At 39.6% G+C, this 15,369-nt stretch overlaps 2 protein-coding genes across 2 annotated transcripts; one reads left to right on the top strand and one right to left on the bottom strand.

The window, feature by feature from the left end:
• Positions 1-329: 329 nt before the first annotated feature.
• On the bottom strand, positions 330-4,147 carry LOC116850595. Its single transcript, XM_032829077.1, has 2 exons — positions 884-4,147; positions 330-823 (listed from the first exon to the last, which is right to left on the bottom strand). The coding sequence occupies exons 1-2, from the start codon at positions 1,736-1,738 to the stop codon at positions 437-439; spliced, it is 1,242 nt and encodes a 413-aa protein (XP_032684968.1). The 5' UTR covers positions 1,739-4,147; the 3' UTR covers positions 330-436.
• A 154-nt stretch (positions 4,148-4,301) lies between these two features.
• Positions 4,302-15,330, top strand: LOC116850594 (proton-coupled amino acid transporter-like protein pathetic). The gene is made up of 9 exons (XM_032829075.1): positions 4,302-4,473; positions 11,412-11,450; positions 11,648-11,736; positions 11,824-11,922; positions 12,238-12,388; positions 12,532-12,653; positions 12,974-13,522; positions 13,683-13,849; positions 13,947-15,330. Exons 2-9 carry the CDS (start codon positions 11,448-11,450, stop codon positions 14,186-14,188), a joined length of 1,422 nt encoding a protein of 473 aa, XP_032684966.1. The 5' UTR covers positions 4,302-4,473; positions 11,412-11,447; the 3' UTR covers positions 14,189-15,330.
• Positions 15,331-15,369: the final 39 nt, after the last annotated feature.

Here is a 15,369-nt window from a genome sequence, read left to right as displayed (position 1 = left end):
TTTAAAGTGTCATTACTGATATAACAAAATTTTTTAAGTTGACAATTACATACGTCGTTCAACTGAAACAGTGTTGGATAACTTTTTCATTGTATAGGAAGCCTCATTTATGGTCATTTAATCCGAACTAAATGATATTCACGTTGTATTTTCCAAAAAAATCAAGAATGAGATTGTTGACAATATATTTGTAATATAATAGTACAATGAATTTAAACACGCGCGGATTATATGAATTATATAAACATATAAATGATATTATATGTACATAAATTATATATACATATAAATGATATATGTATATAAACGTAAATGTCACATTTGTTACAATTATATCTGCAAAATTGTCAGTATGAAAATTAAAGAATAAGATTTTCTTTCGAATTTATTTGAATCTATCAGAACTTTATATCCAAATTTGATTACAATGCTTTTATTAGTTCTTCTTCTTCTTCTTCTTCTTCTTCTTCGGTTTCTTCTTACGATCTTTCACTTCTTCTTCCTTAACATCTGTCTGCATCTCTCTAGTTTCATATCTAATCGGCGGTCTTCTTTCAGGTCCTTTCGGAGTCTTCATCTCTAACTGTATGTCGGATTTCTCACCGATACCGACAAGGCCTTTCTTGCCGATGCGCAGAACGAAGACATCGTGACTAGGATTAGATGAATTGCCTGATTTTGCAGCAACGCTTTCATCAGTAACCGTTACGGTAGGCTTCTCGTCGTTGCCGTTGTCGAATAGACCGGACACTTTGAGAACGATCGGCTTACCATAAGACTCGGACGAATGATGTGGGTTCGATTTTTGTGGATTTTTTGATGTCTGAAGATGAATATTAGATTTAGTTTATTCACTTATTTATTGCTTTTCTTAATCACATACCGTGTTCTTCGATCTCTTTTCTGTCGTTGTACCCATTCGCACGTCTTCTGTTCCTTCGTCTTTCTCTTTTACAGCCATCGCCTCTTCAAGCGGTTCGCAATGCTTTTCCAACTGACACATAGGATCCTTTACAGAACCTTGCACATTCTTGTTGGAGTTTTGGGTGAGGTCATCCGTAGAGTCCACTTTGCGAAATTTGTACATCGATATTTGATCAATTGTTTGTGCTCCGAACACGAACGTCCTAGAATCTTGCGGCATTGGCGCGTTGAAGTCCGTAATAATCGTCTGGCCAAAATTGGACATTTTCACGAAGACATTCAGTTTCCCTGCCTCGTTTATGTCATGAAACAACGGTACTTGACCGTCGAACGTCTTGGCACTTTGTTGGCAGCACTGCAGCATCTCCAACCGTAAAGCATTGTACTGATCGGACAGATCCAGCTCGCCAGTACCCACCAGGATATCTTTCAGGTCCAAATTGATGTCTTCAGGAATCTGCTTTTTCACGATGAACTTTACGATCAGTTTGACATTACGCGTTATCTTAAAATCGACAGTGAAGAGCACTGATTTCCCGACATTGAAGACTTCGACGTCGTTGGCGATGTCTTTCTGTGGTTGGAAAAGGCGATCCACCGGAGTCACTTTTAGATCATTATCATTCACGAAATCGAAAAATTCAAAATAGACAGTTGTAGGAATGGAGAACATCTGGTTGATTTCCATCACGCGGTCGCCCGATATCTCTTTCACGTAAAATTCAAATAAGACCAGATAATATTCTCTGCAATTGTCCAGTGGTAATTTTTTCTCGTGACTGCCGTACTCCGGCTTGGTACTAGTAGTTAACATGGTTAATTGCTATTAGAAAAATTGTAAATTATCCTGTTCAGGATTAGTTACAGTTAATCCTAAGTATTTCTCAAACAATGCTTCATGTGATAAGATCAGTGCACAATTAATGGGTTAACTGCAGCTTGAGAAATTGCAGGAGAATGATGTTGATGTGACAAGAATAATGTTCGAGTCGGTTGTTTGATAATTATTCAGCCAAGCAGAAAAACCAGACGATACAGCGGAAATGTACAATTCACTCGGGAAAAATTTTCATTAAGAATTTTAGTGGATAAATGTTGATAGGTTATCGGTGGATGACAGCTGCATTTAACTATGACCCGTTACGCATATCGTGCGCATTTTTCTGTTTTTTGTTATGCCTATCAGAGTTCAAATTTCAAGTCTATTTTTTCATCAGTTAGACAGTAAAACGGGGTAAGGAGTATTGATTTGTAACGCATATACTGTTCTACTACGCGTTTGAAGACTGTAGAATAGTGTATAGGACGATGGATGCGTGGATATGAAAAGATAATATAGTGTCGCTCTAATTAGAAGTAGATGTATCGGCTTTACATATTTTTTTCTGAGCTCTAGTTATTTTAATTCGTGGTCATTAGAACACTCGTTAGTATTTAGGTATACATTTTTTAAACTAAACATTTAGAAATATTCTCAAACATCGTTTTTTCACGTAGAAAAAATAACTCTGTAATTTGTGTAACTGATTTTCTGTTGTTTCCGGGGACTAGACGGAAATTCGGTTATAGTAATATAAATATTCCTGTGAAATATCTTGTCTTCAATGAATTAGTCTCAGTTGCTTCAATAAAATTTTAATGCAGTTAAATGTTCAGATGAATGTTTTCAGACGCGATAACAAAGATATTGTTTGATATTTTAAATTGTGCTGCAGAAAAATGCTTTGTCTTCCGAGTGGTGCCGTATAGGTTTGTTCATAAAACGTGGGAAACAAATTTACGAAAGACATAACACCAATTTGCAAAAGAAATCAAGTAGAGGTATCCTTCCTCATTACCGAGTTTTCGTTTGGTCTCTATTCTATTATACAAACTAAGATTTTCGTGCGAATTTCCTCTGAGATGCATTTTTTATCGCGTTTCTCTCCTCAATTTACGATTGTCAAGACAAATTATCACGAAATAATATTTTACGTCGCTTTTCTAATACGACAATACAGTAATACACACGTACACACACACACACACACACACTTTTTCTCCCTCTCTCTCTCTCTTATCGTAACAACTAATGTCATGTTCCGGATATTTAATTCCAGCTAACTCGCATTCTCACACGGAACATTAATTAATTAATCATTTAGCAGTCTCGTGCGCTAAATGAGCACAGACTCATTATATGCACGCCATGTTGTCGTCTCTTTGGTGACCACCGATTACGATTCGGCCTGGCCGATTATTTATGTGATCAGTGTTCGATTGGGCGAAATTGTGATCCCGTCATCGCGCATAAGGACCAATTAATACTCTAGACGGCTATTAAGTCCAACAGAAGCGCCCAGTTAGCCAAGATGTTTGTCTTCCGACCTCAAAGACGTAATGAGAACTTTTATCGACTGGTCACGAGTTCCCTAACTAGCTTTTGAGTGACTCAACTAAAATTTTTTGAAGCAGTCTCCCATTGGTATCGCCTAACAAATGTTAGAAATAAAAATGAACAGTGACGTAAATAACAAATAAATAAGAAATAGCTATATAAATGAAATAATTTGTCGCTTAAGAGTATAACTTTTTAATTAATTAAAGTATAATTTTCAGATTACGGCCGTCTGTGGAAGCTTCGTCCATTCGAGCGCGAAATTTTTTCCTGCTCAGCGACCATGTAATATACATATACACGTATACACTTGGATCGATTATGCAAGATGCGATAGCAGGAATTGCGTGCCCGCGCGTTTGTATACTGTGCGATAATGAATAAAGCATCCGCGCGCGCGGTTGGTCGCATGCGACGTTGATGATATCAGCCCGCCGAATTTCATCATATGTCGCGCGTCGCGTCGCGCTTTACCCACGTGCTGCGGGCCAGATTTTATTGTTAGACGCCTTCACGGAGCCGCCATTTCTGGCTTGTCACCGACGAGTCACACGATACATTTAGGTGAGGGACGTTATGCGTGTAACAAAAAGCTCACTACCAAGTTCACGTATTTGAAGTTGCGACTTATCTTAATTCTTAGCTATCCTTATTCTTAGCTTATCCTTATCTTAATTCTAGGCTAGCGCAGTGGCGCGCTTTTTGACATCGTAGCCAAACACGTGCGGAGCGAGCGACGTTATTTCAGTAGATCCATGAAATTAGCGCATCGCGATATCGCGGCGATTCGCTGAGCCGTGAGTACTTAGAGATATGCAAAGTTACGAGGAAATCGTCACAAGTCTTCGCGAGTCCTGTCTTTGTCAAACTGAATTTATTACTTTTGCTTGCGTTTCCGAAGGTCGAGAATTTCGAAGAGCGATCGGCTGAAATTGCGGTGGCGCGTTCGAGCGACGACCTCCTCGCTATAAAGTCGCGCAGAAGACCGCGGGCGGCGGTGGCAGCGTTGGCGACGGCGTGGCGGAAAGCCACGAAGTTTCCGTTGAAACTCGAGGCGCTAGTCAGCGACGGTCTTTCGTGCGGTACGCGCGCTTACGTAGACACGAGGGAACGGCGTGCTCCGAGGCTGCTCGCCGATCGTCGCGACGAGGAAACCTGAACTCAGGAATGAGGTAACACACATACACACCGGCGACGGTATTAGTTTTTAGGCGTTCGCTACCTAGAAATTGTCGCGAGTATAGTAACTCGGCAGGTGAACAGCTCTATTCCTCTGATCGATCTTTAGTTTCTTACCTGTTCTCGCGGCGTCCCGCCGCGAGGACAGTAGTCTGACCTCCTACGCAGCAGTATATTTCGGGATCTTCATTCACGCGTTCAAAATCACGCCGCATCGTGCAATTACTACGGAGAAATGGAAATTCTTGGTAACTATCCAAAACAAAAAAACGATACGCCAGTCACTTCAGAAAATGAAACGGTCGTTAACTTGCTGGAAGCTGATTATAACACATTTGAAGCGTTCAGAAAAGGTCGAAGTGTGCCACAATCAGTTTCCTGTAAGCTACGCGACCGTTTTCTTTTCCATTGGAATGGCATCGTGAAAGGAGAATGCACAGCTACGTTATAGTTGATAAAACGCGGGATTTAGTTGGCAATGCCAACTAAAGATAATCAGAAGCGAGTAAAAATCCAGTGACGGAAATCAATAAGAGTAATTTTCATAGAAATTGGCCTCTCAGGCGGTTACATCGGATATACAATTATATTGAACTATGTGAACTCATAATGTTCCACATTCGTCGCCGGTGATCCCTATATTACGTTACGCGATGTTATTGCATTGTCATTATTACTGCATCGTCACACGAATAATCGTTACTATACTGCCAACATTATCATTAGCGTTACATAATATTATGTTACAATATCGGCCGGTTTATCTCCGACAGTCCGCCGGCACGAATGCATACGGTGACTTTCTTCGGCGGGCAACTAGCACAAATTGCAACCACGTGGAGTAAGCGCGCGACTTGTATGGCAATGGCGACTTTATCGCGCCCGTCAGCGCACATCGTATGATGTAACTGCTCGCCGATATTTCGGACGTGTGTCGACGAACGTTCCACCGTGTGCACTTCCACGGTGCGGCGAAGACCGTCTGGACGGACAAGGGGGAGAGGACGAGTTGGTTCGTTCGTCGACACAGGTGTTCGATGTGTCTGATGCACCGATAGAAACGACGAATGGAAAGATCACTCGCAGCTTTTTATAACAGGTAGTAACCGGTTTCGGCTACACCTTCTGAAAACTCCTGACGATTCCCCGAAGAATCGTAAGGATCGACCAAGATATGTGGTCTGTACGCAGACTTGGAATGTTCGTATTTGAGTTGGATCGCTATGCGATATCTTGCAGTCGTCAGTAATATGTCGACACATTTTTAATGTAATATCACACCAGTGGCATGCTATTTGTATGTCTTTAAAATACACCCATGTTCGAAGATATAGCGGAGAAACTGCTGACCGAAGTATGTTACAGTTTGCCGAAACCGACATCATTTGAGCGCGTAATTAAATTAGATTCTTCGTCACATAATTGATTGTATCTTAGCGATATAACGTAGTTGACATTCGTCGAATGTTGAATTATATTTAGCTGCTCGTAGATATCTTTAGCATATTCTCAGGCATACCATGTGATCCCAGGTCCTCCTCTAGATTTTCTTATATGTCTTAGAAACCTACTCCTTGCCGTTTCCTCGAGGCGTAATCTTGTAAGCTGGAAATTTCATCTTACGGACCGCAGTAAAAATGATGGAAGATGAGATTCTAAGATCTCGAGATTTTTTATTAGCGTGCGCGACAAGAACGGGTTTGTCTATGAAGAACTTGCATCGATAGCTATCACTTGTTTCTATAAGTATCTCGAGTGCTTAACTCTTCTGTCAGTGAAGAGTATCCAATTACTCGTTTCGAATCGAAGAATTTAATCGAACTATCCGCGCTTTTAGCAATAGCGCAATTATCCCGGTCTGTTTTATTTTCACACCTCTTTTCGCAATTAGTCGTTCATCGATCCATATAATGCAATCGAAAGCGTTGCTGTCTGTCGTGCAATTCCGATGTAAAGTAACGGAATATGATAAGACGAGAACAGTGGTGATAGTTACCACATCGTCTGGTGTTTACTCAACGATATTATTCATACACAAACCGTCGCGTTTTCGCTCCGAGTCGTCAATCAGTTCCTTGTACGAAAACCACATCCACCGTGCGTCTCACACGATGTTATTGTACGTAAGTCGATTTGCTATCTGCATCCAGATAAAAAATTGTGCTCTTTTCCAACGATGTGTGTGTGCGTTGAGAAAAAAATACTTGAAAATTTATTTGCGGGACATTAAGCTTAAAATCACAGAATTAAACTTTATTTCACGCAAAAATAAGTTTTGCATCCCATAAATAAATTTTAAAGTATTTTTGCTCAGTGTAAACATAAACACAATGTATAAACATAAAGAGACTCGTTTATAAATAATTTTATCTGTTTTTGTTTGCTTCCCTCTGCTCACGGGAAAGGGGAACGCCACGTGTTGTGTTTCCTGCCGGCTGCGAGATACTCGTTTAAAAGTGCTCAATTATATGTCCTCCAGTTTAATTTAATTTGAAGTAACTGGTTTTGCGCGATATGGGACGCACACATACAGAGCTCATGATATATGCGATAGACGCGTGACCTTAACTTTTTATGTATAGTTTTGCATAAAGCATGTCATGCTTCTTGCAGCCGAAGGACAAACGCGGCGCACAAGAAAGTCTCCGTCTAATCGCCGCTGAAGCACGCGGCGAAAATCGCCTCGGATCGGTTGCGACCGCGCTGAATTAACCGCAATTAATCGGCAGATTAAGCGCTGGTCCCAACGACCGACCTCGCGTAATTGTCGCGGCGAGTGAAAGTACGAATGGCTCTATCACGTTAATTGGACAAGTCTATTACGACGATACGATTATCCGATTTGCGGCTCGCCTGTGACTCGTCATCCTCGAGTTCGGTTTTATTGAGCCGCCGTATAATATCGATATCACGTTTTGAGATAATTATGGAGAGCCACTGCCGCTTGATTATATTCCTGGCAGTCAGCGCTCACGCGATTAGATCGTCGACGATCGCGAATAGTACACCTCGCCTCGCTCTCCACAATCGAAGCCGAAGCTTTCTACTCTAGAGTACGTGCCTTGCGAGATCATCGGCGGAGTCGTCGACTTCTCCCGCGGGGAAATACCGCTTTTTAATTATCCGCAGTGTTTAATGATCTTATAAGAGTCTTGTGTCGCGTATCCTCACATCAGAAATATTTAAAATATATCAGAGAACTCTTTGACTTCGTCAAAATAAGTAATGCACACAATGACGGATTATTTATGAAAAGTAACTTCCAACCCTGCTATTACTCCATACAGAAATATCCAAAATACATCATAGGGATATCCTATGGATGTCGTGATATCTTTAGGATATTTAGATATCGTGACGTCCACAGGATATCCCTATTTTGGACATTTTTATATGGAGTAATAGTAGGGTTGTGGAAGTTACTTTTCATAAATAATCCGTCATTGTGTGCATTACTTATTTTGACGAAGTCAAATTACCGTCTTCATTACTCAAGAAGCTACTAATCATTAACACTTTCGTTGCTCTTGTTAATAAGTTTTGTAGGTTTTTTCTTTCCCTTGCGATTCATTCATCTCATATACACTATCACTAGATATCACTATCTTACAATGAGTGTACCGTATTTCATTTACATGTAAGTTAAATCAACTTGAATACGAAATTCCTCTGCCATTTTGCAAATTACGTAGGTTGTGTGTTCTTAATTAAAGAGGATTGACGTATATGATTTTGCACGATAATTAATTATAAACTATTCAATTAATAATAAACTAAAATTATATGTGATTACTTACAAAACGGTAGATAACTTTTTTGTTTCAGTTTGACTCAATTGACAAGCACACGACTACAGGCGTCGCTATCACAACTCATCTGCCGTATCGCGCGTGATCGTTCTAATTTTGTTTAATTAATAATTCAATTTCATTTTACATGGTTGTTTGTAAAATGGTAGAGGAATGGTTTTGTGTTCAGTCGTTTGATCTAATCTATATATATATATACGAGATATGAGAGACATCCAACCTCAGACACCTCATAGATATGTTATACATGCGCAAAATGACGATAAAGATAAAATTATACATTCGTTATCGTGTTATACAAAGAAATATAATGGTGTCACATTGCTTTGTGTTATTTCCGCTTGCGAAAGAAAATGACGCCGTTCAAGTTATTGCTAAGAAAAAATAATTTGTATAGTAATGATTATAATAGTAACGACTATACAAGTAACGCCAGCAGCCGCTTTATAATCACTACTACTAACATTATAACGTGGAGGCAATTTCGCTATTTCGCTATTTAAGCGATAATGAAGTAAGACGTGCTCGTGTACGTCAGCTTGCACGTGATATGTATTTATCAGACATCCGATAATCACGCGCGCGTGCCAAAGCGGACAGAAAGCGTACACACCTGATATTCCGAAATAGCATTCGTGTAAATAGACCTTCTGTGTCGATTATTACATCTTATTCATCTATTAGCCGGTCCCGCGCGCGCGCGCGCACGGAAGAAGTCAACGTCTCCGACTCGTATCGACTTTTAAAATAGAGCCATTCGAGGAAGATGCATCATCGTTGCATCTAATTAGACGTTCATCCCTCTCACTATTTTTATTCTTGCCTCGGTACAATTCTGGTTGACATTTATCCGACAGCTGGAAGCTGCCACTATTATTATCAGCAGTATTCGTGCGGATCATCGACGCTATCATCGCGAATTGAAATTCTACACACGCACACTCACGTACACGCACGCGAAAGTGTGTGTTTCACGCACAAAGATATAATCACACACTGTAAAGAACGCGATTGACTCGCTTCAACGTCGCAGTAACACTTTGCACTTGCCACACTTTTCAAGATTAGTTTTATCACAAACTGTTGTTCCTTCGTTATACATCCAAATCTTCTGTTAAGCGTTATTTCTTCGCCCTTTTTAATCGAAATTTTGAGGATATATCAATCAGTGCTATTCAAGTCTCGCAATCGTTATTCTTTCGAGTAATGCGAAACTCTCGAGACCAATCGATGTTTGTGGTTTCACCCACATAACTGCGTTCATCTGCGATATTCTTATATGAATGAGACGTAAAGTAGTTTGTAAAAAATTCTAATGACTTGTGTACGGTTTTATTCTATTCGTCATATCTATTGTTCACCTTCTTAGAAACATAATTAGAATACTGGATTGTCGCGCTTACTTCGTCATGTTTATACAAAAGCGCGATTGTTTGTCTTGTTCAAGGTTAAGTTCACGAACCCGGAAGTAGCAAAAGTTTTAATGCTCTTCCATGTGTGCGCTCATACGAAGCTGTGTGTATAATATAATCTCGTTCGCGAGTGCGATTTGTCTGCGATGACACGCGTAGGGAATTTTTATGTTCGAGCATATTGACAATATAATCTTACTGTCGTCAGTAAGTCTATTCTTCTTAGCTGAACTAGGTTGTGATTTTTGATGTTAGAGTGAAACAATTATTTAAATAAAAAATATTAACCCTCTGCTGACAACGTTGCGGAACATATCCAGCAACTTGTGTTTGGGGTCGAATCCGATCCCAACGTTGTCAGCAGAGGATTTAAATAATAAACATGCGAGAGCTCAGTACTGGATTGAAGTACACGAAAATTATTAATAGATCAATGAGCCACGATTATTTAATAATTATCTTTAATATCATAAGATTTGACACACGTTTCGATTCTCCTTGGGATCATCTTCAATACTTACGCATACAAGAACGTTGAATAAATTCGATACACCTAAGTTGCTCGCTATATGCATTGCGGTAGGTCAAATCTTGTAGTATTAAAGATGATTATTAGATAATAGTAGTTTATTGAATTATTAATAATTTTCGTGTACTTCAATCCAGCACTTACAAACAAAGGTCTTTTAATTTCTTTTACTTGGTAATTAATTACATAGAACTTAATAATAATTGAGAGTTTGGAACAAACATATAACCTGTTGAAGAAAAAAGTAACAAAGCACTGAAAAGAAGTTTAGCTAAAAAAAGAAATAGACTCAATATCATTAAATAAAAAGTTTTCTTGTTAATGAAGGTTATCACTGAAAAACGACAGGCAAAAATGCAGAAATTATCATGCAAACGCGATTTGTAATTTAAAAATATAAAATTTCAAAAACGATCACGCAGAAATACGGCTCACGTAACCTTTACTTGTACCGCTGCAATTTTAGATTTCAATCGTCGGATCTTATTCTTCTGCTTTGCACAATTATTATTATTATCTATATTTGCTTTCCTGTACGTCTCAGTGCACCGCTGTTGACGAAGCTGTACAAATTGAAACGTTACACTTGCAAATAACTCTTCTCTATTGCGATCAGAGACGTCGGTATGTAATAACAATAACAATGGAGATAATTTTTCAAGAATGATATAGTAAGTCAATAATATGTCATTGGCAATATTGAGAGATACCTCCAACCGCCGTATCAGTTAGGGAAACTCAAGCAAACTGTTGCACTTTGCATAACAAGTTTTTGCGTCAATTCATCGGTCACACTTGTGAAAAGTGACAAACAAAGTAACCGCGGGCCGGGGAATTATCTCATTTTATTTTTGTCGCTTCTCGGCCTTTTCCTCGCGCGAGCTTGACGTCGAGAAAGTCCTAAAGTCGAAGGTCATTCCCCGGTAGATAAAGATTTTGCATGATAAAAAGAAAGGCGAGCGTGTGTTCATGTATGAGCGTTTATGTACTGACATTCGCTATTGTATCGATTCGTTTCATTTGTGGGTGCACAATCAACATAGTAACGAAAGATAAACTACAATCAGGAAGTGTAAATACCGCTCGCTATCGTGATCTCTTCCTTCTGTTCTAAATTCATGTATACTTTCCGTCACATATGCACAATAGCTCGATTTATATTCTTTTACATTTTGTTTTAGGTGCCGTGCAGATAAGATATCAACAAACGAGACAATATGGTGAGTTTTTCTCTGCAACGCTCATAATTGCACTCATTACTGAAGATGTATTATACATCTCCGTTATACTCGTATCAGTCAGTTATCTTACACGCGGCTCGTTTGCATTCAACACCGTTCTGTGAATATTAAAGAGCGCATTGTTATTCGCATTATCTCACCTCTTCTGATTCTTTTTTTTTTCATTTTTCTTGTAGACCGACGAAAGCAATAAGGGGACGACGGAGATGGACACCTTCCTCCCTCAGGATGGATCCAATCTCAAGGACGGCGTTTTATCGGCCAAGTAAGATCTTAATATTGATTTCGCTTGAAAGCAGAACTGATTGAAACAACGAACTGCTGTTAACGACGCTTTCCATTTGCGCTTCAGATACAAGGTGCAAGTCGCGCCACGCGATGTCGAAGCCGGACAAGGCGATGGGAAGGGCTTCGATCCCTTTACGGAACGCAAAGTGGACAATCCGACGACGTAAGGGTTGATGTTTTTCGCTCTTTAATTAACAATCGGCTATAGATTACTTACTTTGTTACGCCTTTTAAATATGCGCAATTTGAATAGGGAGCAAATTTTACGTTTACATATTCGATGTTGAACACGTTGCATAATAATCGACTTATGTATAATGAGGAAAGAATAATGCATTAATAATTTTACTTATCGCCAATGTCAATTAAGAGCTTACAAAAATTATTAAAAATAGTTTCATCGCGCGACACAATTTCTCTCATTTTAACTCGACAATTCAGGGTAGTGTTAACGACAGCGAAATTGCGATGCTTCCAGGGATTGCGACACGTTGACGCATTTATTGAAGGCCTCCCTCGGCACAGGCATATTGGCTATGCCCATCGCGTTCAAGAATGCCGGACTCCTCGTAGGCGTTTTCGCCACGATACTCGTCGCGTTCGTGTGCACGCACTGCGCCTACATACTGGTGAGTTCGCGGAGATAAAAACACGCTGTTCACATTGTTCGCACAATTGTCGCCGAAAGAGTAATAACCTATTGTCGATTAAGCATTTTTCCTCTATCAATCGAGAAATAACGGACTGAGTGACTTTTTCGTTCGGTTTTCAGGTCAAATGCGCGCACATATTGTATTATAAAACGCGAACTACGGAGATGAGTTTCGCGGACGTTGCCGAGACTGCTTTCAGCACCGGACCGCCGTGGGCGAAGAAGTTCGCGAAACCCTCCAGGTACCTGATCTTTCTCAAATGCATCGTCTACGATGTTTATTTGCTGAGAAAAAATGTTTGGTATTTGTAACTATATAATCATATAGAGGGATAAATACTACTATAAATTATAGCTAAGAAGACTATTGTTTTAATTAAATTCTGCTTTAATGATAACCTTATATGCATGTTACTACTACCATTTTCATATCAGAATAGAAATATGATTGAGGCCGAAAATAATTACAATTTTAGTTGGATCGATCGTTTCTTCTCTTAGTATTGTAAGGCAAATATGTTCGCAAACGACTCACGAGTGATTGTTTCTTTCACATCCACAGATATCTCATTCAAATCAGCTTGTTTGCTACCTACTTTGGCACCTGCAGTGTGTACGCAGTCATCGTCGCCGCGAACTTCAAGCAGATCATCGAGCATTATCTAGGCCCTGAGAGTGGCGAATATAGTCTTCGATTGATCACCATTTATTGGCTGATACCGTTGATCTTGCTCAGCTGGGTACCCGACTTGAAATATCTCGCGCCAGTTTCAATGGTGGCGAACATTTTCATGGGCACGGGGCTCGGTATAACATTTTATTATTTAGTGTGGGACTTACCACCATTGGACACAGTGCCTTTAGTGGCGCCCGTCGAGAACTTCCCACAGTTCTTCAGCATCACTGTCTTTGCTATGGAGGCGATCGGCGTAGTGATGCCGTTAGAGAACAGCATGAAGACGCCGCAGCACTTCGTGGGAATTTGCGGGGTCCTCAATAAGGGAATGTCCGGGGTTACGTTAGTATACATTTTCCTAGGATTCCTCGGGTACGTGAAGTACCAGGACACGACGTTGGGTAGTATCACTTTGAATCTACCGACAGAAGAAATGTAAGTCCTTGACACGATGGAATTACTCAGTGAGAAATTACTTATCGATCGACGTCGAATCGACGTCGAAATCGTCAAAAGTCATTTTTCACTGGATATAGTGTCACATTTCTTTTTCTTCTTCTTGTCTTTCTTACATTTTTCTTATATCTTGTTGCAGTCCCGCACAAGTTGTGAAGATATTGATCGCGTTAGCTGTGTTCTGCACATTTGGTTTGCAATTTTACGTGTGCCTCGATATCGGATGGAATACGATAAAAAGTCGCTTCACCAAGAGGCCACGTTTAGCTAATTACATTATGAGAACAGTGCTGGTAACTGGCGCAGGTACGCATCGATTCGGCAGATATTATTTATCAGAACATCTCATAAACGTTACAAATTAATAATATACTGTAAATTAATTTATTCCTTCGTCTTGCAGTTCTTCTCGCGGTGGCGGTGCCGACGATAGAACCGTTCATCGGCTTGATCGGTGCATTTTGTTTCTCCATCCTGGGCCTCCTGATCCCAGTCTTCATCGAGACCGTAACTTACTGGGACGTGGGTTTCGGACCGGGCAATTGGGTGGCCTTGAAGAACGTAATCATAACCGTGATAGGTCTAATGGCGCTAATATTCGGATCGCGCAGTTCTATAATGGATATAGTAGCATTGTATACTTGATAGAGAAAATACCTCATTTATCTTGTTAGGAAAAAAATAAGTTTGTTACGTCTGCTCTCGATAGACTAGCTAATGTATTTCAGAATGAATCAAACATGGGGTTACGCTCGCGGGCGGGCGGACATTGAACTACTGGACACGATCGATTTATTTAGGTTATGTACAGTAGTTCAGGTTTTCTTACACTTCATGAATACCGAGACTTTTCAAATTTTGATCGAATTCTCTGGCTCTAAGTATTTCGATTTAACGTTTCAACATTTAGGATTTGTTTTCTTCGGTAAACCATTAGCGTATATCTTTCGTTCCTATACTGCATATTGTAATAAAGCGTAGAAAATTAGGGAACTTCCAAGAATCTTATACGACCGTATGTAAAGATCAGAAGTTGATAAGGAACGTAGATTTAGGAGTAATGACAGTATTCAATATCACTCAGCGAGAGGGGAAGAGAGAGTATTCGTTGCTTTGCAACGGATAAATTATATCGCGGTCGTGATACACGAATATCCGAAGAAGCATTGAATTTCCGTGCGAAATAATTTCTATACTGTCGGGATGTTCCAATTCCAAGAGATACGGCAATTTTAATTGACGAAGCGTCAAACTACTTATCGGTTTGTGGAAGCAATCTCCACAATCTCGCTTTGCAGAAAGAAATATCTTGAGAAGCGCGTGTTATGGGCACATATTTTTTCTTAAATTCTCTAACACAGTGCAACTGTATTGATCGAATACGGTTACATTGTGTTACAGTCTCGACCATGCTTTCACACATAATGTTGTAATTTTAGTCAATATTTTTTCACAAAAGGAAAACAATGTTATAGAGATTGAATAACAGCAATGTTCGAACAAAAACGACAGATCTGTGTGAGAAAATGTAAATGTGCACGTGGAAGAAATATTACTCAAGCAAGATGGGTCTTCCTGCATTGCATTTAAAATTAACATTACAATATGTCTTTGTATACCAATGTGCACAAGAGCCACGTGTACTATGTATCTTTCCCATTTTTTTTTTATTGAATGGACAAGCGTTTGTACTGACACAAGTGGAATTTTTATTATTTAAGATACAATTTGTAACACAATGCACTGGCTGCAATTATGAAATACGAGTAATTTTACATTTTACAGAGGAAGCTTTGATCTTTAATTCATTTCTCATCTTCTACTTT

The sequence above is a fragment of the Odontomachus brunneus genome, unplaced genomic scaffold (genome assembly GCF_010583005.1).
Source record: "Odontomachus brunneus isolate Ranch 3 - 2012 unplaced genomic scaffold, Obru_v1 Obru_scaffold_150, whole genome shotgun sequence".
Classification (NCBI taxonomy): domain Eukaryota; kingdom Metazoa; phylum Arthropoda; class Insecta; order Hymenoptera; family Formicidae; genus Odontomachus; species Odontomachus brunneus.
This window is presented reverse-complemented; position numbering and strand designations above follow the sequence as displayed.

Excerpts from the sequence above, each read along its gene's own strand:
- LOC116850595 (XM_032829077.1), bottom strand. The coding sequence starts at position 1,738 with ATGTTAACTACTAGTACCAAGCCGGAGTACGGCAGTCACGAGAAAAAA. Across the intron at positions 824-883 it reads AAAAGAGATCGAAGAACACG|ACATCAAAAAATCCACAAAA; the intron begins GTATGTGATTAA and ends ATTCATCTTCAG.
- LOC116850594 (XM_032829075.1), top strand. Across the intron at positions 11,923-12,237 it reads AAAGTGGACAATCCGACGAC|GGATTGCGACACGTTGACGC; the intron begins GTAAGGGTTGAT and ends CGATGCTTCCAG. Across the intron at positions 13,523-13,682 it reads AATCTACCGACAGAAGAAAT|TCCCGCACAAGTTGTGAAGA; the intron begins GTAAGTCCTTGA and ends ATCTTGTTGCAG.